This window comes from Echinops telfairi, unplaced genomic scaffold, assembly GCF_000313985.2.
Source record: "Echinops telfairi isolate 266 unplaced genomic scaffold, ASM31398v2 ScPeMD7_4225;HRSCAF=4972, whole genome shotgun sequence".
Lineage (NCBI taxonomy): Eukaryota > Metazoa > Chordata > Mammalia > Afrosoricida > Tenrecidae > Echinops > Echinops telfairi.
In genome coordinates this window covers 222,565-246,748 of record NW_022108124.1, presented here as the reverse complement: position 1 = coordinate 246,748, position 24,184 = coordinate 222,565, and the positions used below count along the sequence as shown (strand labels likewise).

At 44.2% G+C, this 24,184-nt stretch overlaps 1 protein-coding gene across 3 annotated transcripts in view; it reads right to left on the bottom strand.

Annotated features, from left to right (window-relative positions):
- The window catches only part of MCF2L2 (MCF.2 cell line derived transforming sequence-like 2), a 223,046-nt gene that overhangs the window by 38,467 nt on the left and 160,395 nt on the right, over positions 1 to 24,184 (bottom strand). For all 3 annotated transcript variants that reach the window (XR_006680536.1, XM_045295036.1, XM_045295037.1), the window contains 5 exons: positions 8,330 to 8,396; positions 7,192 to 7,307; positions 5,249 to 5,318; positions 3,491 to 3,583; positions 2,235 to 2,327 (listed from right to left, as the gene is read on the bottom strand). Coding sequence is in view for 2 of the 3 variants with exons in the window: in XM_045295036.1 (XP_045150971.1) it covers positions 2,235 to 2,327; positions 3,491 to 3,583; positions 5,249 to 5,318; positions 7,192 to 7,307; positions 8,330 to 8,396 (439 nt within the window). In the remaining variant the exon portion in view is untranslated. The remainder of the gene's footprint in view (positions 1 to 2,234; positions 2,328 to 3,490; positions 3,584 to 5,248; positions 5,319 to 7,191; positions 7,308 to 8,329; positions 8,397 to 24,184) is intronic.

Genomic DNA, 24,184 nt, shown 5'->3' with positions numbered 1-24,184 from the left:
TTGTATTATATATTTAACTGTATATGATTTAACAGTTCATTTCTTGTTATATATCTAATTATCTTTATAAATAAATATATTGAATTATCAGCAATTTGGTTTTATCTCTCTAGAGAACCCTGTCTAACACAGTTGCCAATATTTTCCTAAAAATTTTCAAGTGTCTTTTAAAGAAATGGCCTAATGGACCACTCTTTCCCCTTTCTTTTATACAGAGAAAGGATTTCCACATGCCAGAATCCCACAATCCTTTGCAAACCATCCACACGGAACATCTCTATTGTCTCCAGCAGTCTGCGAGGTTGGCACACACATTGCGAGTTCCATCCCTCAGGGTGGAGAACTCTACCAAGTCTGTCCTTTTCCTCACAGCTTTGCCGATGGTTTGAACTTAGTTGCCTGGACACATCGTCCAGGCGGCCTCCCACGCTGCTCCCCAAGGAATATATTATTCAATTTCTTGTTTCTTAGGTGAGTTAGCGTTTTAAACACCACCCTTCTCCTTTAAGATCTCCTAACTCACAATAAGCGGACGAGCAAGGAGGGAGGGTTCCCTTCCCTCTACAGATGAGGCATCTGAGACTGAGAGAGGTCAAGTCCAGTGACTTGCCTCAATTCATGCAGCCGGATGTGGCCGAGCCTGCTCCACACCTAGCCTGTCTCATTCCCAAGTCTGTGTTAGTAGTTCTGCTCTAGAGTCTTGGTTTAGATAGAGTCTAGCGGGTGGAGGGCCTGGACACCACCGCTCTGGCCTTCACCTCCTCCCTGGCCAGGTGGTCAGACTTCTAAGGTCAGAGTGACCATGAAGTTGGGAAGGGCAGGGGCCTCTGGGACTCTAAATGAGCATTGGATCCAAACACACTTGGAAATGCTGTTCACAGAGGAAGCAAGAGAGCCGTGTCCCCGTCTCACTCTCACGTCAGCGTCTCAATGGGTCCATGACGATAGAACAGCTGCACGTCCAGGGACGACTTCCTTGCTCCTTGCCTCCTCCGAACAAGCCCAGTCAACGGCTGTGAAAAACAGGGCCTAGCAGGCCAGACACGCCAGAATTGGTAAGCAACAGAGTCAGCAGAGCCGAGGCAGGGACTCCCGGTGGAAAACTGGAAGGGGAAGCTTTTTCTGCAATATCGGGGTGATGCATCTGACCTCCCTGAGCCTCATTTTCTTCACAGCCCAGAGTCTTTCTGGCATGTCTGGTTGTGGGGTGGACATGAGATATAGCCAAGGGTGGTAGCCAGTCAGCAGTCGATGTTTTCTTTTCTTTTAATGAAGAAACCGTAGCTCTTGAGCAAGATTCTCCCAGCATACTTTATATGGTTGTTGTTGTTGTTAGGGGCCATCGGGTCAGTGCCGACTCCTAGTGACCATGAGCACCACACAGACCGTGTGCACCCACCCCGTCCTGCACCCACCCCGTCCTGCGCCAGCCTCACACTTGTCCTTGTGTTAGAGCCCAGGGTTGAGCCACTGTGCCCATCCATCCTGTTGAGGGCCTTCAAAATAGAATTGGGGAAGTGATCCCACATTTTCCCTTCAGGTTCCTGTGGCTGACGTCCCTGTCCTAGGTAGGGTGTCTGGGACAGCCCAGCAGATGCACTCCCAGGTGTGCCTCACCACTCAGGAGGATACAGAGAGAGAGAGAGAGAGAACCACCTGGGGGCTGAGACAGAGCAAAACTCATTCTGCTATGCCATAGTCGGAAAGTGCCCACCCCTCAGGGTGGATGGATGCTGCCCAGGGAAAGAAGACCATAGCCATGCCTTCTTCCTTCCCGTTTCCACGCCCACAAAATAGCGCCTTTGGGGAAATCAGAGCTCTTGTCCGAAGCTCGCTGCTTCGTTTGCAAATTGGGTACGGTTTCTTACCCGTCTGAAAGTACAGCCGGGCCAGATTGGCGAAGAGTGGTCTGACTGCTTTCCCTACCCTCTGGACTGTCAAACAGTGCCTCTCTCCCCACTGCCACCCTGCCACTTAAGGGCCTCCCCTTCTCTCTGAGTGCTTCTCAGACATTCTTGTCCTGGGCTGGACGTTGGATGCTCCAATCCGCCGAGTCTGAGTTCTCACTGAGAAGACTGGTACAGACTTGCAGGAAAAGAAGCAGCCAAAGAATGGACCTTATTTCCAGCCTGGGAAGACCACATCTCAACTGTACCCACCTAAGAAAGCATGTGCCAGGGAGCTCAGGCATCCGACTCCCCCCCAACAGAAAAGCCCTCGATCACTGACTTTACCTTCAACAGCATCTGGTATTTTCTAAGTCTCTGACTTGGTCCTCGAAGATACTTAAAAAGAGGGAGCTTGTGATCCAACTGGCGCTGGCATACCTTTAAAAGTCAAAGAGAAACAACAGTCAACAAAACAAGCAACACGCAGTGAGAGAGCAAACGTGGCCCCGTTGAAGCACAGTCTATGAACTGGGTTCTTCGTGGACACGGAGGTGGCTGTGTGGATGGGTTTTGACAGTTTGTTGGTCTGTTCAGTCCCTCAGGAGCAGCGTGTGGAAGGAGAGAAAGAAGAACGGAGACTGCTTGGCTAGTCTTTTCATAGGCAACAGGACCGTTGATGCCCTGTAGGGCACCAGAAGACAGTGGGGCATTTCAGGTCCTTTTGAAATGGAAGCAACCTGTCTTTGAGTTGGAGGGAGAGCGTACGTTCAGGTCATTTTGAGCCTGGAGGGCCTGGGACACCTTGTGCGGCATCATCCCAGGGGGCTCCAAAGGGTGACATTTAAAAAAAATTGATGCTAGAAGAATTTTCAAAATAGTTCTGGTTTCATTTTAAAAACAGATTCTAGAAGGAGACTCTGGTTTTCTCACCAAGTTCCAGTTTCTCTTCAATGTTGATATTATAGTTTTCTTTAAAGGCATTTTAAATTAAGCACAGGTTTATAATGCATTTAGAATTTTCCAGACCTTTTAAAGTACCTATAACTTTGTCAGGGTTGTGTTAGTGACGAACATTTGTACTTTTTTGAACGGGCAGACTTTTTTATGATTACTTAATCAGAAAAGGAGAAAATGTATGAAGTAGTTTTCAAGGTAACTAACACTTGAAGATACACACAACAAAGTCATTGTTAATATCTAGTAGTATTGTCAAGAGCCTATCAATATCTAAAGGCACATTGTACTTTACATTAATTATTTGGCTTACATGTCTGTGCAATGTTAGGGGTGGGGGAGATATTGTAAAGGTCTTTGATTTTTTTTCTAGTTTAAAAAAAAATAAAAGAGTTGGAAAATTTCATGAAGGCCTGAGAACAGAACACGGAGTCTACTCCACGCTCTAATTGGCTCCCTTTCATAGGCACTCGGGAGGGCATGGGAACGCCATTGTGCCATTCCTACATAAGAGAGACCTTAACAAACATAAATGCAACACATCAATGCCAGTGCCCTCTGACTGCTTTGTAGTTTCTGTAAAAATTCTGCGCACATAAGCATTTCCCAGGGCCAACCATCGTGAGACCCTGGAATGCCCACTTTACCCCGAAGTAGGCACCGTCTTCACATTCTTGCCAGATGGCCTTAGCTCGGGGCAGGTTTTTGTGGTATTTAAAATATATTTGAAGCTCTTCTTTCTGAGCGAGGAAAGAAAATAGAACAGATTAATCAGGTAGCCTTTTTCATAAATTGATAAGATCATGCAGTTTGGTGTGAGGAACAGCTGTTGCGTTGCTAGGAGTAAGAATCGATTTGATGTGAGTGAGTTAATTGTCAAGGAGGAGTAACTTTATTCTTGATAAGTGCACCACCACAAACCACACAGATTATATGCAGGGTTTTAGGTCTGGATTAACGGTTTCTGAAGTTTCTCCCAAGCGGTGGGAGGGCAGAGTGGGGGGAGCTATAAAAAGTAAAAGTGTAGGTCAGGAGTCTGTCCAAGAAAAGATGTTCCTCATATTTAAACGATTTTTATGTGGTAATATCCTCTTCTTTATCCCCACAGGAAATTGATCGGTTCCTCATTCAACAATTTCAATACGTCCTTTTAATAATGCTATAAACCCATTGTCGTCCAGTCACCTCCATCTTCCGGCATCTCACAGAGATTCTGAGGTTGTAAATCTTTCCAGGAGCAGGCAGCCTCATCTTTCCCTCTTGGAGCAGCTAGTAGGTTTGAACCACCAACCTTGCATTGGCAGTCTAATGCTTTCCTGACGCGGTTCCTTCTAATAATATAAGGAATCATAAAGTATGTTTGAACTGTGAAACTAGAGTTCAGTGGTTTGATGAGTGCAAAACAGCGTGACACAGTCATAATGCCTCAATGGGGATTTGAAAGGGAAAGTAATCAGATTGGTTACAAATAATGTTTTGGCATATCTTGAATTTTAGTACTTGCAAAAAAAAAAAAAAAGCTGGTCCCTATAGTGAGGCTGTGACACAGAGGCTACGGAGAGTCTTCTCCACTGGCTAAGAGCTCTGAGGGTCGCAAACTCTGTTTCTCCACTATATGCAATACCCTGTAACATGGGGGGCGGAGGGCGGGTTGGGGGTTAGTTTTCTTGTTTCAGCTTCATTTAGATGGAGATGTGGGTTTTAAACATGTCAGAGTTGTCTGATGTTCTCCAAAGAAAAGACAGACTGAAAGGAGGATGTATATGGAGCCGGGAGAGAAAGAAGGGGTCGTATTGAAGGAGTAGAAGCTCTTGGTGGTCATTGTGAGCAGGAGGGAAGCTCCTGGTGTAGAACGGTGTCCAGCTCAACCATTCTCTGGGCCTCTAACTCGGGGACCCACACCGCCTGCTGATTGCACAAACAGGAAGGGGAGAGGGCAGGGCAGACTGTGAAGTCTGGGCTGGGGCGGAAGGGGGCTGTGGGAGGTATAGAACAGGAAGTGAAAAGCCTAAGGGAGTGTTTCAATTGAAATTTTTCTAATTATCCTCTATGCTGATAAAAAAGGAATAAGATATGTGTTAACACCAGACCGTATCCACCACCCCATTGAGAGTATAAATACGTTGGTCCAGAACTTGAAGCTTGCTCTACAGTAAAACAGCTTGGTTGCTTCACCAAGCGGGCAGGAAGCCAGGCTGGCTGCTGCTCCCACCTACCCAGCATGGGGCGGAGGGAAGTGAAAGAAGCTAAGTGGGGGGAACCAAACTCCTGCGAAGGACTCCTGCTTTGTGTTCAAAAGCTTTGTAGACCCTTGCCATTCCATTTGCCCTTGCTACTTATGCAGAACATTCGAGGCTGACTTTAATCACATAGTTATTTTTGATTGATTAGAAGCCCAGACTTACTCTCTTGAGAAAGCAGCGTGGCAGAAGTTCAGGATTGTCAGTGCATTTTCCCAATTCTTTTAGGAAAGTCCTAGGGGAATAAAAGAATAATTGTCCTTTGTCTTTTTAAAGCACAACCACATGAGCTCGTAAGAGGTGCTGAGAGAGAAAAATGTTCTCTAGCTTTTATCACTCTTGACACCTCTTCAAAACACTGATTTGGAAGAAAGCATATATTCGGTGCCCTTACTATAGAATTACTGTAAAACTACCCACCCGCCACAGACAGACTAGATGGATGAATGCTTCCCACCGCATCACAATAATGCAAGCATTGCTATGCCACTGCTATTATCAATAACCTGGAGAGCTTACTACGGGCCAAGCACGAGCTAAGCGCTTTACAAATAAAACTTACTGAATCCTCCATCCAGCCCTGCTAGGTGGGGCTTTACCAGTGTGAAACCCAGGCCTCAAAGAGAGGAGCCTGAATAACTTCTCCAAGGAGCCCGTTCTGGCGAGCAGGGGAAACGGTTTCCTTTCCGATTTTGTGACTGATGGATAGGATGTGGTTTCGGAAACAACGGAGGTTCAGGTTCACCGAGCAATCTTTTTCCCTCCGTGAACGCGGTGTGAGAGCCCTGGTGGCACAGTGGTTAGGGGCTGCGAATGGAAAGGCCAGCAGTCGCAACACACCAGGTGGTCCATGGGAGAAAGATGAGGCTTTCTACTCTCACAAAGAGTTACAGTCTCGGAAACCCAGCGGGGCAGGTGGATGCTGTCCTGTGGGGTCATTATGAGTCCGAACGGACTCCACTGCTGGTGAGTGTGCGCTGGAATGAAGGGTGTGATCTTGGGGTCTTCTTAGGGAGTCAGGGAGTAAAGGCAAGGGGCCCCTTCTCCATGACTCACACAGATGCATTGAGAGAAGAGGCTCTGGGGCACAACTTCCCTCACTTGCTCGATCTCAGCATGCGTGTAGCGCTAGTCAAGGGTCAACCTTATTTGATTGGTTAACATGTTCAAACACCCTAGTTGCCAGCATTACTCAATGATAAGAGCTAAATGAACCTGCGTCTTGGCCATTTTCATATTACCAATTTGGAACACAGTGCCCGGCATAGAGCGAGTGCTCGATAAATACTGAAAATCCGAGCCAACGAAAGAACAAGGAAACACATCCATGAATACAACAGGAATGCCTGGCTCTTACTGGGTGTCCCCTTGAAGTCTTTTCCTTCCTCAGCCATCCTGTGGTGCTCCTCCCCTCCTCCTCACCCCACAACCTAAGCCAACCCAATCTGCTGGCTCTGGACCCCTGGCTGCCCTCTGCAAAGGTCTAAGCACACTCTTCTCTGTGGCAGTTACATAATCTGCTGTCCATTTGAGAGGATTACAAGTGAAAGGGTGGAGTTTAGCCTTTGTATAGCCCATGAGGCCTCTGTGTGGGCATGACCTTCTCCTGAGGATTCTGGGAACTCCTGTAACTCCTCCTTGGCAGTGGGAGACATTCTCTCTCTCTCTGCTGACTCCCTGAGAGACATTTCTGAGGAGAAGCCACATGAAGCTACCTTGAGGCAGAGTTTCAGAGCTGAAGGAACCACGTGGGGACCCCCAGCCAGCGCTAAGATGCCACAATGCCACTGGATCCACAAGACTTCCCACCCACTGGCCTATGAGCATCCTGCATTCGGCATCATTGCATGTGTTTTGTGAGTCTGAAGACGACTTTATAGATTGGTATTGGACATATGGGCTAATATCGGACTTATGGACTTGATCTGGACTGGACTGGGATGTTTTCTCAATATTCAATTACTTTTGTATATAAAGCTCTTTCTTTTACACATATGCATCTCCCTGGATTTGTTTCTCTAGTCTACCCAGACTAACATTGTCTCCAAATCCCACCAGCCTGATTTCCACCCCACTCATTTCCCTCGATAATTTGGATTATTATATACCTGCTGTGAAACTCATGAAGCTCTCTAATGTTCCCAAAGAGAAAGTCCTTGTTGTTTTGGAGAACATCTGGAATCAGATGTTTCAGCCAAATAAAGTCCATAGGCACGATGTATCCCTGCAGAGGGTGGAGACAGGGTGGTTTTTATGGATAGGAATATAGGAGAGATGAGAGGAATTCACTACTCCAAGAATGTCCACTTTGAGGACATAACTGGGCAACGAAGCATGCATATCTCCTGAGATCTATCCTACCAGAAACTTTCTTTTGATACAATTTTCTTCACTATTTCTGTTTTCAGAAGATGATTCAGTGGCAATTAAAAGACATTTTTATAGGAAAAGCAAACACATTTAAAGTTTTTTCAAAGTTATATAAGTCACATGTCAAAGAAAGGTAAAAAAACATGAGCAAACTGCCATGCCCATTGTAGTTTATTATATTTCCGTGGTGGCTTAAAAACCTATTTACTGTGGTTGCTATTATAGTGCACACATAATTTTGTATTCTGTTTTTCCATCTATATCTTAGGCTCAGTTTATAAATTTTGATATATATTGTTTTCAATTTAAGCATTTTTATATCAAGTATTTGCAATGTTCAAAATAATTATCTTCTATAGTTCAACGATATTTCATTCCTTGTGTACATAATTCTTTAATCATTCTCTTTATGATTAGATATTTCAGTTGCTTCTGAATTTTTGTTGTAAACAATGATAACTTTGTGTATGTAGTTTTATTCTTTTGGATTAATCCTTTAAGAAAATTGGGAAAGACACATTTTCATTTTTCAGGAAAAAAAAGTTACTTAAAATAACGAGAGACAATGTTCCCGTATTACATTATGCACAACACTTAAGTTTTAGTAGCCACATTATTGCTGAGGATCTGGTGCAGTGAGTTGGGCGTTGCTTCCATCAGTATGAATCAGAACAATTCTTTAGAAGCTATTTACTTTCAGGGATCAAAAGCCATAAGAATAGTAATAGTTTCATTGGAAAGACAAATGTATCATTACAAGACCTGATACCTCAGTGGGAATTCCAGAGAGATAGGGTAACTATGAGTCCCTTTGTGCAACAGAACTACTTCTCCAGTGTGTCTGTATTCTTAATGTCCCCGCCCCAACCTACTTACATCAATTATGCTCTTGATTTCTTTTATATAGACGTCTTCAGTCTCAAGCAAGTCCTGTATAATGTGCCTGAAACACAGTAGCAGGTGGGAGGAGGAGGGAGGCGTGGCAGAGGCGGGGTGGGAAGGAAGAGAGAGAGAGAGTACTTTCAGAATTCTCTTAGAATAACACTCGTTGAGACAGCGCCCCTTCGAAGCTCACCTACTTAGGTTCCAGCCATTCTGTTCTACGGAACACCAAAGCCAGAGACACAATCTAGACACCTTGGCATCAAGAAGAAATAGCCAGGTTAGAGCACCCAGAATCCATTTGTTCAGCCAGTAATGACGCAGAGCGGACCTTATAGTCCAGGGATCCAGAGGACAGAGTTTAGAGCCACGTATGTTAGGTTTAGATCCGGGGTCAGGAAAGTCTTCTGACCCCCATGCTGTAATGTGGATTCCTTGCTTTTTGTCCCCACTTTATACTGTTTGGTGCCTGAACACCAAGATCTTGGGCCTACCTGCAAGCACTTTGTTACACATGGGTTACTTCCTTTTCTACTGGATGTTACAGTGTGACTGCTCTCTTAAACCAGAAGGCATGCACTCCTACTTCCTGTAAGGAAGGGATGCTGCTGGAGAGTGCTGGGCAGAATTCCAACATGGCCCCCAAGATTCTTGGCCCCTGGTATACACTACCTTCTCCCCGTTAGTCAACCACACACCAATTTGGTTGTTGTATGAAGGGATTTTACAAACGTTATTAAGGCCTCAAATCATTTCATCTTAAAATAGGCAGTGGGATAATTAGGTTATGAATCAAGTTGGATAGGCCAGGTTTCACCTACGATAGGATCTAACATAGTCCATGATGAGATTGACTGTGGAGCAGCCAAGCAGTTGTGGGGAGAATAGACCTGAATCTGGTCACATCCTTGATACTGTGGAAGGAGGCTTCATTCACGGGATGGTCGACACTCTACATCGATGGTGTGTTGAAGCTAGGATCTGTCTCCTGCTGGCTGTGGATCTGGCTTATCAACCTTCTGTGATATCATCTGTCTGCCAATCCCAAGAGATATTAGTGAACTGTCAATCTTGGATGTTTGCCTGGAGTTGGATTCATTAAGCTCGGCATCTACCAGCCTGTGGTCTTCGTGCTTCCTGTTTGTCAGCCCTGCAGCTACACGAGTCAGGAGAAACCTTCAGTTTACTGACATCTGACCCCTGGACTTGAACCACACTGAACTTACCCAGGTCTTCAACCGAGTGAGGCATTTCTTGATACAAATCTCCTTCAAATTACAGACACGTAAAAGAGACACTAGTTTTGCTTCTCTAGAGAACGCTGTATAACACAGATAAAGAGTATCTTGGATGGACTTATCCTAATCACAGAACTCTTTAAATGTGGGGTTAGAGGTCAGGGATTTTGAAGCAGCAGAAGGATTCTGCACAAGGGATAGGTGGCTCTGCTATCTTGAGAGATGAGGGAGGCCATGTGCCAAGGGTTATAGGAGGCTTCTAGGAGGTGAGAGAGGTCCCTGGCTGGCAGGTGTTCAGCACACAATGATGTCAGTCTTCCAGTCACAAGGAACTGCATTCTGCCACAACCACCTTTGAAGAGTCTCCTGACTCCAGACAACTGGTCAATACCTTGACTTTAGTTTTGTGGGCACTGACCCGAGGAGGTGGCCTGGTGGCACTGCCAGTTAGACACTGGGCTACAAGCTGAAGGCTGAAGATGTGAACCCACTAGCCACTCGGCGAGGGAAAGATGCAGCTGTCTGCTCCTGAAAATATTCAATCTTGAAAACCCGAAGGCTCACCCTGAGTAGGGATTGACTTGGTGGCCATGGGTTTAGTGTCAGAGGAAACCAGTCTCCAGCAACCGAAGGGCCAGAAGGCGCAAATGCACGGCGATGATGTATAAAGATTACGGTACAGTCATAGAGGATGAGAAAGATAGGAGAGAGAGTAAAATAAAGGAGTCAGACACGTGTTATGGTAGCACGCTCACCTCAGCTCCTCCTGATGGACCACGTGGAACTGGGAGAAGTGAGATGAGCCTTTACTGTCTTGGGACATTTATAGGTAGCCTGAAGACAGGCATATTCAGTAGTTACATGCGACACAAGGTGGGTGGTGTCTATATTAAAGGTCCCTGAGCTCACAGGTGAGGAAACCTAACACCTGTCTTGGGGGAAGGCACATGGAGGGGCGGGGGTGTTGGGTGTCACCGTGGGAAGAGAGGGCAAAAGGACAATGTCTCGTTCCATATGGAGATATAATCAACCATGTGCTCACTTTAAGGGAGCATAGCTGTTAAGGGGAGGATCTGTGGGAATGATTTTAAAAGTAGGATAAAGTACTTGGACTTTACCTCTAACTTACCAAAGCGGAGGCTTTCCTATCGTGGAATACCAATTTCCCAGATTCCCTCGGTTATAAGTTAAGAAATATAGTCCTCGTTATATTTCCTACAGTATTAGTTTCCCATAGTTTAGAGGTTTTTAATCCAGCCATATTGTGCCTGGACGTCTATCCCAGGGAAACTGAATTAATAAATGATGTCCTTGTAAGCTGCTCAGTGTCTCGTCATTGGTCATGCAACAGAACAGATTCAGGGTGCGGCCAGTGTCCACAGATATCCCCCGACAGACTTTGCTTTCTCATATCAGCCTCTGTGGCCACACTCAGACTTCCTCTTCGGGTGCAGAGTGAGTAATGTACATGTATCTGCTGGTGGGTCATCCATGAAGCAACAGTCTGTCTCAGTCAAGAGTTTCTTCTCCTCTCAAAAAATAAAGGGGGCAATAATATGCACCCAAACAAGACAGAGCAAAACAAAGTAAAAAAAGAAAACAAAACAACAACAACAAAAACCAATGACACAAAAAAGAAAAGCCTATAAATAGTTCAAGGTCTGTTTGTTGACCTTCAGGAGTGTTTTCTGGTCGAGTCTGATGGGGTGCCATGCCCTGGCCCCAAAGTCTATTTTTGGTATTCCCTGGAGACTTTGTTGCTGTTTCCCTTGCTGTTCTGTTGCATGCCCTTAGTGTTTTGCCTCCGTTTAGTGGGGTCAGATCGGACACAATTCCCGCACTGGGTCTCCAGTGTTGTCCCCCATAGTGTTATGGGTTAGTGAGGGACGTTGTGTCTCATGTTGGAGCTGGCCCGCTGGTCCTCTCTGCGCATTGGCTGCTCTGAGCAGGAATATCGTCCTCAGGGCTTGGTGGGCCAGGATGTGCTCCATTCTCTCCTTCCCCCTTCCTTTGCTCCCGTGTGCTCTGATCAGACGTCCCTCTCCCTGAGCTGCAGCTTCAGTGCTGGCCTCTGAAGTGAATTGTTCTAGGGGGGGTGGGGGGCTGTCCATGTAGTTGGGATTAGGGCTGGCCCCTCAGACCTCTCTATTGGTTCTCTGCTTTATGATGGTATGTTACATTCACATCTTGGAGCACCGGTTTGAAGTCTGGTCCCTCTTTCTCTGTGGGGATATAACAATACCCTCCTTGGGTGGGTTAGTGCCCTGTTCCCCCACTACTCATATCTTTGTCCCCCCTCCTTTTTAGTTGGCTACCATATGTGTCCCTGGATTTGGTCTGGTCCTCGCCATATTTTGTGTATATTATTATCTCTGCATGTCTATCTAGATAAGATAGGCTGGATAAACAATCAGGAGGAGAAAACATTGGGACTGATGGTTCCGGGGACACGGGAGAGGGAGAGGCAGGGGAAAGGAATTGGGTGTTAACAAACCCAGGGACAAGGGAATAACAAGTGATCTAAAATCAATGGCAAGGAGGGTGTAGGATACCTGGTACGGCGTGATCAAGGGCAATGTAACCAAGAGGAATTACTGAAACCCAAATGAAGGCTGAGCATGATAGTGGGAGAAGAGGACAGTAAAAGGAAATAGCAGGAAGAACTAGGAGGCAGAGGACATTTATAGAGGTCTGAATACAGGCATGTACATATGTAAATATATTTATATATGATGATAGGGAAATAGATCTATGTACATATATTTATATGTTTAGTATTAAGGTAGCAGATGGACATTGGGCCTCTACTCAAGTACTCCCCCAACACAAGAACACTTTGTTCTATTAAACTGGCATTCCATGATGCTCACCTTCCTGATACAATTGCTGAAGACAAAGTGGGTGCATAAACAAATATTGTGAAGAAAGCTGATGGTGCCCAGCTATCAAAAGATATAGCATATGGGGTTTTAAAGGTTTAAAGGTAAACAAGCTGCCATCTAGCTGAGAAGCAACAAAGGCCACATGGAAGAAGTACACCAGCCTGTGTGATCACGAGGTGTCAAAGGGATCAGGTATCAGGAATCAAAGACCCAGAACAAAAAATCTTATCACTGGGAATGAGGGAGAGTGAGGAGTAGAGACCCAAAGCCCATCTGTAGGCAACTGGACATCCCCTTACAGAAGGGTCGCAGGGAGAAGACGAGCCAGTCAGGGTGCAGTGTAGCAACAAGGAAACATACAACTCTCCTCTAGTCCTTTAATACTTCCTGCCCCCACTATCATGACCCCAATTCTACCTTACAGACCTGGCTAGACCAGAACATGTACGTGGCTACAGATAAGAGCTGGAAACACAGGGAATCCAGGACAGATAAACCTCTCAGGGCCAATATTGAGAGTAGCCATACCAGGAAGGTCAGGGGGAGGTGGGAGGAGAGAGGGGGAACCAATTACAAGGATCTACATATAACCTACTCCCTGGGGGACAGACAGCAGAGAAGTGGGTGAAGGGAGACATTGGACAGTGTGAGATATGACAAAATAATAATAATTTATAAATTATCAAGAGTTTGTGAGGGAGTGGGGATCGGGGATGGAGAGAAAAAAATGAGGAGCTGATACCAAGGGCTCAAGTAGAAAGCAAATGTTTTGAGAATGATGATGGCAACAAATGTACATATGTGCTTGACACAATGGGTGGATGGATGGATTGTGATAAGAGTTGTACGAGCCCCCAATAAAGTGATTTAGAAAAAAAAGAAAGACATGATTGATAGATCCCCACTGACAGAGGATACCATATCAGGGTACCATATCATAAACAAATAACAGTTCCCACACCACCACACCCCCCAGCCATCGAGCTGATTTGGACGCATGACAACCCTACAGGGTGGGGTAGAACTGGTCTTGTGGGTTTCTGAGACTCAATCTTTAGGGGAGTACAAAGCCTTGTCTCCCTCCAGGCATGGCTGGTGGTTTCAAACTGCTGACATGACAGTTAGCACTCCATCTCAAACTCAGTGCCTTTGAGTCAAGGCCAACTTCTCGTGACCCCATGGAGCAGGGTAGAACGGTCCCTAAGGGTTTCTGAGACTGTGATTCTTGACGGGAGTAGTAAGTGCCCTATCTTTCTCTTGAGGAGCAGCTGGTAATTTGAACTGCTGGCCTTTTGGTTAACAGCCCAACCTGACACCCACTCTGCCACTACCAAAAAGTTACTCTACGTCGACACTTGAGCAGTCACTGAGAGATTGCTAGACTTTTCAATAAATTATATTGCAGTGGTGACAGCTGTCATGTTCTAAGGAAACAAAGATTTGATAGTAATCTTTTCCTGAGAGCCATGACTTCAAGTAGGACTACAGCCAACAGCTATTCATTCATAGAAAATCAGTGTATGAACAGTTCGCTTCTTCTGTCCTTATGAAGCATTGGGCTTAAATAACCTGGCAAGACTACTTCAGGATGTATCGACTATTAATTGAAGTCAGAAATAAATAGGTAGTGGGCAGAAAACACTTCTTAACACCCACCAATTTTGTAGAAACGTCGAGAGTTCGAAGAGCTTCAGGGAATGTGACTCATGAAAAGTCATAGTTCAGAAGAGGAAGCAGTCCCTCATGGGACATGTTCCCACTGATATTTTGGAAAATAATCCAGCAGTCTCCTCCAGCTGCCTCGATTTACCAGTTTGAAGGCAACTATTCAGTGCAGGTGATCAGAAGTCCCTTCAACACTGGTAGTAGACATGTCAACGTAGATTTTTAAAAATACGCTTTCATGAGGGGGGAGGGGAAATGTGCATTCACATCCTTGCTGTTGTTTTTGTTAAGTGCCATCGGGTCAGGTCGGACTCCTAAGGACTTTAAGCACAAGAGAATGAAATACTATCCCCACAATTGTTCCGTCTGAGCCTATTGTTGCAGTCACCAGATCAATCCATCTCTTTGAGGGTCTTCCTCTCTTTATGATGCCTTCACACCCCAGCCAAGCCCTTCTGTTCCCTTTCCTCTTGAATTCCTCCTCTCAAACAACTTCACATCAAGGGAGATGACTGATGAGACCAGAAAGAAGGGTTCTACTCTGACTTGTAGGGTTGAGATGAGTCAGAATTGACTCAATAGCCAGGAGTTGACATTGGCAGTTTTATTATTCCAAAGTACATACGTTTTGTTGTAGAAAAGAATCTCAATGATTTACCCTAAAGCCATCAATTATAAATGATACAGACGCAGAACAGAAAACATTAGAGTCTCATACTGATGCGAATTAGTGGGATTGGAGTGGAGACCCAAAGACCATCTATAGACAATTGGCCATCCCCTCCCAGAAAGGTCACAAGGAAGGGATGAGCCAGCCAGGGTGCAGTATAGCCCCAAGGAAATACTCAACATGCCTCCAGTTCTTTAATGCTTCCTCCTCCCACAATCATGACCCCAGTTCTACCTTACACACCCAGCTAGACTGGAGCATGTACACTAGTACAGATAAGAGCTCTTGACATGCGGAATCCAGGACAGATAACTACCCCCCACCCCCACCAGGAACAATGGGAGTAGTGATATCATGAGGATGGGGGGGAAGGTGGAGAAAGAAAGGGGAGACAGGGGGAACCAATCTTGAAGATCAACAGATAACACCCCACCCCCAAGCCCAGGGGGATGAACAACAGAAAAGGGGGTGAAGGGAGAGAATGGATGATGTAAGATATAAAAACAACAATAATTTATAATTTATCAAGGGTTCACAAGGGTGGGAGGGAAAAAAAGAGGAATTGATACAGGGCTGAAGTAGATAGAAAATGTTTTGGAAATGATGACAACATATGTACAAATATGTTTGATACAACTGATATATGAGCCCAAATAAAATGATTTATTAAAAAAGAAAGAAAACATTAGAGTCCTCTTGTAATGTAAAAACCTTAAAGCACCAGCTTAAAATCATCATATTCATTTACCCAACCCTTATTGAATCCCTCCTAGGAGCCAGATAATGGAATAGGCACTTAGAATAAAGAACTGTATTGTAATCCAGCCCTTAGTAACTTCATCAGCTAATGGGGGAGCCAGAAAAGCAGTGACTAGTGCAGTGCGGTCACTTCATAAAGGAGGGCTGGGAGGACCAGGAGGCACCGAGGTCAGCCTTAGTGGGAGGAGAGATTGGCAATGTTGGGTTGTGTACAGTGAAGCCTAAGCAGAGTTTTGAAAGAAATAAGAAAGGAGAAATGGAGCTGGAGTGAGGGAGTGAGGAGTGAGGAGTGAGGAGTGAGTGAGTGAGTGAGGACTGAGTTAGTGAGTGAGTGAGTAGTGAGTGAGTGAGTTAGCCAATGAGTAGTGAGTGAGTGAGGAGTGAGTGAGTAATGAGTGAACGAGTAGTAGTGAGTAGTGAGTGAATGGTGAGTGAGTGAGTGAGTAGTGAGTTAGTGAGTGAGTAGTGAGTGAGTAGTGAGTAGTGAGTTAGTGAGTGAGTAGTGAGTGAGTAGTGAGTGAGTAATGAGTAAATGAGTAGTAAGTGAGTAGTGAGTGAATGGTGAGTGAGTGAGTTAGTGAGTGAGTAGTGAGTGAGTGAGTAATGAGTGAATGAGTAGTGTGTGAGTGAGTGAGTAGTGAGCGAGTTAGCGAGTAAGTGAGTTCCAGGCCGAAGAAGCAGATTGGATGAGGATGGGGAGGCAGGAGATGAGTGGTGTCCCGGTGTCTTGGTCAAGACTCTCCAGAGAAACAGAAGCAGCAAGATGTGTGTGTGCATATCATACATTTATGTGTGTGTATGTTGTACATATACGCTATTTAAAGAGAGAGAGAGAGAGACTGACCTTGATAAATTGGTTTATTCAATTCTGGGGGTTGGCAAGCCTGCTCTCCATAGGTCAGGGGACAGGCTGGAAATTCTGGCAGCCTTGTGACCCAAATTTATAGGTTAGGCAGAGGAGGGTGTCCAACAAGTTGACCCTTAAGGCATTCAACTGATAGGGTGGTGTCCATCCATGCTATGGAGGGTAATTTGAATGATTCAAGATCAAGTTATTTAAATGCTAATAACACATAAATGTTTCATAGCAAAATCTAGAGTAGTGTTTGAGCAAACAACTACAGCCTAGCTAAGGTGACACATAAAACTATCATAACAAAGTACTTGCAAATTCTTTGGAGGATCAGACCAACAGTCTAGTAGGCTCATGAAATACTAGAATCAGGTACAACCTTAAAGGCCATTCAGTTCAAACCCTGATTGTTCAGAGGCCAAGAGTCAGGAAGTAAATTGCACAAGGGCTCCAGCTTCGTTGTCCCTGTTCACCTAGATCTGAGGTGCATCTAGAGCTGGTTAGGGTTCTATTCTCTTTCTACTGTATACACCGCGTAACTGTGAACATGTGACTTCCCCCCACCCCCACCAAGGGCGAGATTAGGTAACCTTGGCATATCTCCTTTGCTCTAAGAAATAATTCTCTAAATAAATCATTGTACTTAATAAATGGGTGATGTGGCCTCTTTTCTAATCACCTTTTGCTTTTCATTCCAAAGGTCATAAGAGTCTACTAATTTATAACTGCAATTAACTGAACAGTCTGTGTGTAACTGGCCGGTGAAGCAGGGAGAAAGGGGGGTTGACGGGAGCTGGAGAGGTCTCGGGAAGGGGAAATGTGAACGGCCCTCTGCAGGGTTTGGCCAGGAAGACAGGAGGACATTTCAGGGAGAAGGAGTCATGAGCAGGGGGCTCAGAGGCACAGCTACACCTGGGGCCCTGGGGGAGCCAGCCTGGGGAGATGGTGTCTCAGCAGGGCAGAGGGGTGGACCCTCCACAGGGAGGCCGGGGCAGGGCTCAGGGAGGTGGGCTGGGGAGACGGGTCTGGCAGTGGCCAGCAGGACTGATAATTGTCTAGGAACCTCTTTCACAAAGCACAGAATAAGGTCCTGACGTTCAGACTTGGCGAACATGTTCTTAGCTTTCTATCCTTCTGTTTCCAGTAGGTGTTCCAGGGTACCACAACCCACTCTCAAGACAACATGACAGCGTGAAGCACCACGGGCTCACACAATGATCCTACTGAGACTGATGATGGTTTAAGCATGAATTAAAGAGCTGGTCAAGAAGAACACACCCCTGGTTCTCGGGAGACTTAAATGTATTTTGCTCAGTTGTTGAGCTGCCTGAATTTCCTCCTCTCCCCTATTGCACCTCACTTTCCATCTTTTGTCCCATTTTAGATTATTTTCTTTAGGTTTTTAGAGTAAATGACCTCAGACCCCTTTTGGGATAGGTTGGGGGCATAAATAAACTGTTGCTAACATTTATTTTGATGGACACAGTTCACTATCACAGTATACTAAGGAAAATTCAATGCATGTGTACAGTACTTTTTGAAATCGAGATTGACTATAAAACCAAATCCTACTCTTAATTCAAGTTGCATTTTAAAAAAATGTGTGTCATCTTATGTGGTCCTTTAAGCACCTGACAAGGTGCTTCTCTGAGGACAGATGTTCTATCTTATTCATCTTTGTCCCTGATACTTTTCAAGAAGGCAATTTCTCAATAAACGTTTATTATATGAGTTAACAATAGATTTAAAGAACAGACACACCCGTTCTACGAACAAGAAGAGATACTGTCACCTCCTTTCGCAGAAGAGGAACTTGGACATTGGAGCATCAGTGGCTTGATTGAGGTCAACCTGCTTGGCCCTTTACCTCTCAGGCCTGTGACAAGGGAAAATGAGCCAGTTCACTGAAATGGTACCAATTTCTGATTTCACGGTACAGCGCCGCGACGCAGCTACCACAAAGGGAAAGAGGGTCGAAGAAGAGGGCTGGCTCAAGTCCTCATTTGTTTTGACACCTAAAACTCAAGGAATTCAGAGCCATGGTGCCTAGGCTCATCTATAGTCCAAACATAACAAGACGCTGGGTGGGAGATTTTTGGTATACCAAGGAGCTTCTTCATATACTCGACTTATTGCTGAGGGGAAAAGCATTAGTCAGAGTCAAAATGTTGCAGGGACTTTCTCTCCCTGCACACCTTTTTGTAGACTCATTTGTATCTTCATCTGCCCAACCAATCTCTTACCACTCCACTCATCTTTTTGCTCCAGGTAGGCTTTATTTATTTGATATGATACAAACATCTCTCAGGGATATTGCTCCCTCTTGCTAGCACTCCTTAGCTCTCAAGCTAAGCTTGAGACAAAGATGGGGCCTTAGTCTCAAGCTACAGACCAATATGGGGCCTTAACTCTTGCTGTTATTTTTATGAAGAGTAGATTTCTGTTTATATTTACCATATACACTCAAGTATAAGTTGACCCAAATATCAGTCAAGGAACCTAATTTTATGACAAAAACTGCATTTAAAATGTGCTGAAAAACTTGGTTTACACACCAGTATATATGGTATTTATTTTACTATGGCTCAGTGGAAAGTTTACAAAGAACATTTGTTCTTCCACTTAACAATTTATACAAATTTTGTTTTATAACATTAATTGCAAACCCCTCCAAATAGCATCCCTCTTCCTGCTTTCCCTTTGAATTCTCCATTCCACTTTTCCTAATTTTCTGCCTTTGCCTGCCTTCTGAGCTTCGTTTTAGAGCAAATGCTGCCCTTTTGGTCTTGTATAATTATCCTGAGGAATGTGTTCCTCATAAAGGTCATTATTCAACTTTAGTCTGTTGCTTGGCTTCAAGGGTTAATCCCAGGCTTGAACGATGTCTAAGGGTTACCATCTCAAGGGTTCCACCAGTCTCTATAAGTCCATTTGAATCTAGCTTTTTTTATTATTTGAATTTTGTTCTGTATTTTTTCTCCCACCCAGTCCGGGTTATCTGTGGTCCCAGTCAGAGTGCTCAATAGTAGTGGCAAGGTACTAACCATCTGGTTCTTCTGGGTGCAGGAGAGCGGAGATCATGGTTCCCGTGACTCATTAGTCCTTTGGACTAGCTATTTCCTGAGTCTTTGATTTTATTCTTTTTTTCCCATCCAAATAAGGAAAAACCAAGAGCTGAATGGTAGACAGCTACAGTGAACCCTCGCCACTTCGAGCTTCGACTTCCGCGGCTTCACTCTATCGCGGTTTTTGCGTAACAGCACCCACTGCCTACACCCGCTCCTTCAGAGGAAAAAGACGGCGACCCACCTGTAGAGTACATCCCTTAAGTCATTTCATAGGCTATTGATTACACTATTTGTAAGAACTATGTATAATAATACTGTATGTGAAATATGTAATACTGTAAACTAGATGCCATAAATAATATAATAAATAATAAATGATCATTGTAACGTCCAAAATGTTTTACTGTATTTTCCCTTTTTCGTTTAATAAATTGGGTAATACGAGTGTAATGGTGACTAAAGGGTGTTTTTTCATGTCCTCTATGCTCTAACTACGAAAATATTTGATTTACAAATAAGGAATCCTACTTCGCGGAATTTTATTTATCACGGTAGGGTCTAGAACCGATTAACCGCGATAAACAAGGGTTCACTGTACTCACTAGCAGCTTTGCCCAGTTGTTATGCACCATTTTCCGGTGTCGAACATTGTCCTTGTGAATTATGTTGTACCAGTGGATTTAGATCTATCCCAAAGGCTTTACAACTTTAGACCATCAGACCAGGTAAGATTGACACATGCCGTTTAAACTGTGGCGGTCACATGGCTCTCTTCAGGGCTTTCTTTGCTGTTGTTAGAAGCCTTTGAGTCACTTTCGATGTATAGTGACCCTAAACACAACAGAATGTGTTCTCTGATCAGTTTGTGCCATCCGGACAATGATTGTTAAATGGTGCCAATCCATCCCCTTGAAGGACTCCTTCTTCATCACTGACATTGGACTTGACGAGGATGATGTCCTCATGACGGCCTCTTCCAAGGACTGACCGCTCCTGATGACATTTTCAAAGTTCCTCAGAGGAAGTCTCCCCATCCTCACTTCTAAGGAGCGTTCTGGTTGTACTTTTTCTGATACAGATTTGTTTATCCTTCACCAATTTGTTCATGGTCACCAACATCATAGTTCAAATGCATCTATTCGTCATCGGTCTTCCTTATTCGTTGACTAATTTTCATATGCATTCGAGGCAATTGAATACACCATGATTTGGGCAGGGAGCACCTTAGTCCTCAAAGCAACGCTTCCAAAAAATCTGGTGAAGCGTATTTTCCCAGTGCAGAACATCATTTGATTTTTTTGCCTACTGCTTCCATGAGCATTGATTGTGGATCCAAGTAAAATGACATCCTTTACAACTTCCATCTTTTCTCCATTTTTCATGATGCCTATGGACCAGTGTGCGGTTTTTTGCTCTCTTTACACTGATTGAGTTGCAACCCCTACTGAAGGCGACAGTTCTTGATCTTCATCAGCAAATGCTTTGAGTTCTCCTTGCAGACCAAAGATTGTTAATAATTCTTCCTACAATCCTGATGCCGAGTTATTCTCCACACAGACCAGCTTCTCTGATTATTTATTATGCAGATCGAATACATATAGTGAAAGGATACAACGCTGACACGCACCTTTCCTGATTTGAAGCCATGCAGTGTTCCTTTGTTCACTGCCTCTTGATCCCCGTCCAAGTTCTACAGGAGCTCAGCGAAGTGTTCAGGAATTCCCATTCTTCTCAAAGCTATCCAAAGCGTGTTATGAACCACACAGTGGAAAGGCCCGGCGCCGTCAATAAAATATAAGTAAACAGCTTCCGGGTATTGTCTGCTTTCAGCCGAGACCCGCCTGTTATCAGCAATGACGGCCCTTGTCCCATGTCCTCTTCTCAATCTGGCTTGAATTTCTGGCAGTTCTCTATGGAAGCATAGCTGCAATTGCTTATTTAAAAATTAGCTTTTTATCTCTTTCATGTGATATTAATGATATTGTTGAGCAATTTCTGCATTCTGTTGGGTCACTTCTTCTTCTTTTTTTTTTTTTTTAAACAAAGGGCACAAACATGGGCCTCTTCCTGTCAGTTGGCCGGGTATCTGTGTTCCAAATTTCTTAGCAGAGATGAGTGAATGGTTCCAGTGCTTCTTGGGCTTGTTGAAATATTTCAGTTGGTGTTCCACCAATTCCTGGAACCTTGCTCTGGGGTAATGCCCTCCATGCAACTTGAACTTCTTCCTTCAAGACCAACAGGTCGTCATCATGTGCATCCTCTTGAAATGGTTGAATGTCAACCAATGTCTTTTTGGTACAAGGACTCTGTGTATTCTTTTCATCTCCTTTTTTCTAAAAATGTTTTTTGTATTGTCAATATTTTGCCCATGGAATCCTTCAATATTGAAACTAGAGGCTTGGTTTTTTTCCTTTATTTCTTTCAGTTTAAGATATCCCAAGCCGGTTCTTCCCTTTTGGGTTTCTAACTCTAGCTCTCATACGTTTCATTACAATTCTTTACTTTGTCTTCTTGTGCTGTCCTCTGAAACGTTTTGTTCAGTTCGTTGACTTCATTATTTATTCTGGTTGCCTTCGCTAACTGATGAAGAGCAGGTCTCAGTGTCTCTTCTGACGTCCACTTTGATCTTTTCTTACTTTGCCTTCTTTTTAGTGACCTTGTGTTTTCTTTATCTTCTTGAGGTCACCTCAGAGTTCATCTGGTCTCGGGTCACTCGTACTCAATTATCCAAATCTCCAGATGTTCTCTAAATCCAAATGGGATGCACCCAAGGTCTTATTTAGACTCTTGTGGACTTCAGTTGATTTTCTTTCACTCCAGCCGGAACTTAAGTATGAACAATCGAAGGTCTGTTTCACAGTCAGCTCCTGGCCTCTTTTGAACTGCCGATAATGCACTTCTCCATTGTTTTTTCCCAAAGATGTCGTCAATTTGATGCCTGTGTATTCCATTTGGTGAGGTCCATATGTACAGTTGTTGTTTATGTTGTTTTAAAAAAAGTATTTGCAATGAAGAATCGTTAATTTTACAAAATGCTGTCATGTGATCTCCAGCTTCATTTCTATCACCCAGGGTATAGTTTCTGACTTTTCCTTAACTCTTTGCTTCCATTCTTAGTATATAACCGCCAAACAGCAATGAATCTTGATTGCATATTTGATCAATATCATGCTGAAGACATTGGTAGAATTGTTCAGTTTCCCCCCACCATGTTTTAGTGGTTGAAGTGCAAATCTGAATAACTGGACTTCTAACTGATAACTGGACTTCTGTGTAGGTATACATATATTTTCCTATCACAGACAACATTTTACTTCAAGGCAGCCTCAAAATGTCCTTTTTTTTTTTTTTTTCAAAATGTCCTTTTTGATGGTGAATGTTACACCAAATTCCATTAATAGTCGTCATCCCTGGCGTAGTAAGCCGTATGATTACCTGATTCAAAATGGTCAATACTAGTTCATTTTAGTTCAGTCATGCCTAGGATATTGATCTGTATTCATTCCATTTCATTTTTGACGGCTTCCAATCTTCCTATATTTACATTTTGCACATTCCCTGTTCCAAGTATTATTGAATGTTTGAAACCTTTTCTTCTCATTTGGAGTTGTGCCCCATCAGCAAATAAAGGTCCCCAAAGCTTCGGCTGACTCCCATCATTATGGCTGACGCTCCTCTGAGAAGGCAGATGCCCTCAGTTGCATTTTGAGTGCCTTCCAATCTGAGGGGCTCATCTTCCAGTACTGCTGCTCTTCATAAGGTTTCCCGTGGCTAATTCCTCTGAAGGTGACCGCCTATTCCTTCTTCCTAGTCTGTTCTTAGTCTGCAAGCTCCATTGAAACCTCTTTGAAATACCTCTGAAATACTGGGGCATAGCAGCTTCCAGCATCACAGCAATATGCAAGCCATCACACAGTTGAATACAGGCAAGTGGTGGTTCAAGGGCTCTAGAATTATCCTTTTCAGAAATGCTCTTAGTGTCCTGGGTTTGCTGTGTGTTAGGCATTAAGTCGCTAACTTCAAGGTTAGTGGCTCAAATCCACCAGCAGTTTCTCAGGAGAAAGATGATGTTATGAGCATCCATAAATATTTACAGTCTCATGACATCCCTCACTGACCCACAGCCCTAGGGGGGACAACACTGAAGACAGAGTGTGGGGATTGTGCCTGATCTGACCCCAACACACTGAGGCGGAACACTAAGGACATGCAACAGAACAGCAAAGGGAGCCAAGGAAAGAAGTCCCCAGGGAGTACCAAAAATAGACTTTGGTGCCAGGGCTCAGCACCCCATCAGACTAGACCAGAAAACACTCCTAAAGGTCAACAAACAAACCTTGAAATATTTACAGGCTTTCCCTTTTTCTGTTAATGTTTTGTTTTTGTTTTGTTGCTTTGTTTTGCTCTGTCTTGTTTTTGTGCATATTATTATCTCTGAAGGTCTATCTAGATATGATAGGCTGGATAAACAATCTGGAGGAGAAAACAATGGGACTGATGGTTTGGGGGGGATATGGGAGAGGGGGAGGTGGGAAAAAGGAGGTGGTGTTAACAAACCCAAGGACAAGGGAACAACAAGTGATCCAAAATCAGTGGTGAGGAGGGTGTAAGAGGCCTGTTAGGGCTTGATCAAGGGTAATGTAACTGAGAGGAATTACTGAAACCCAAATGAAGGCTGAGCATGATAGTGGGACAAGAGGAAAGTAAAAGGAGA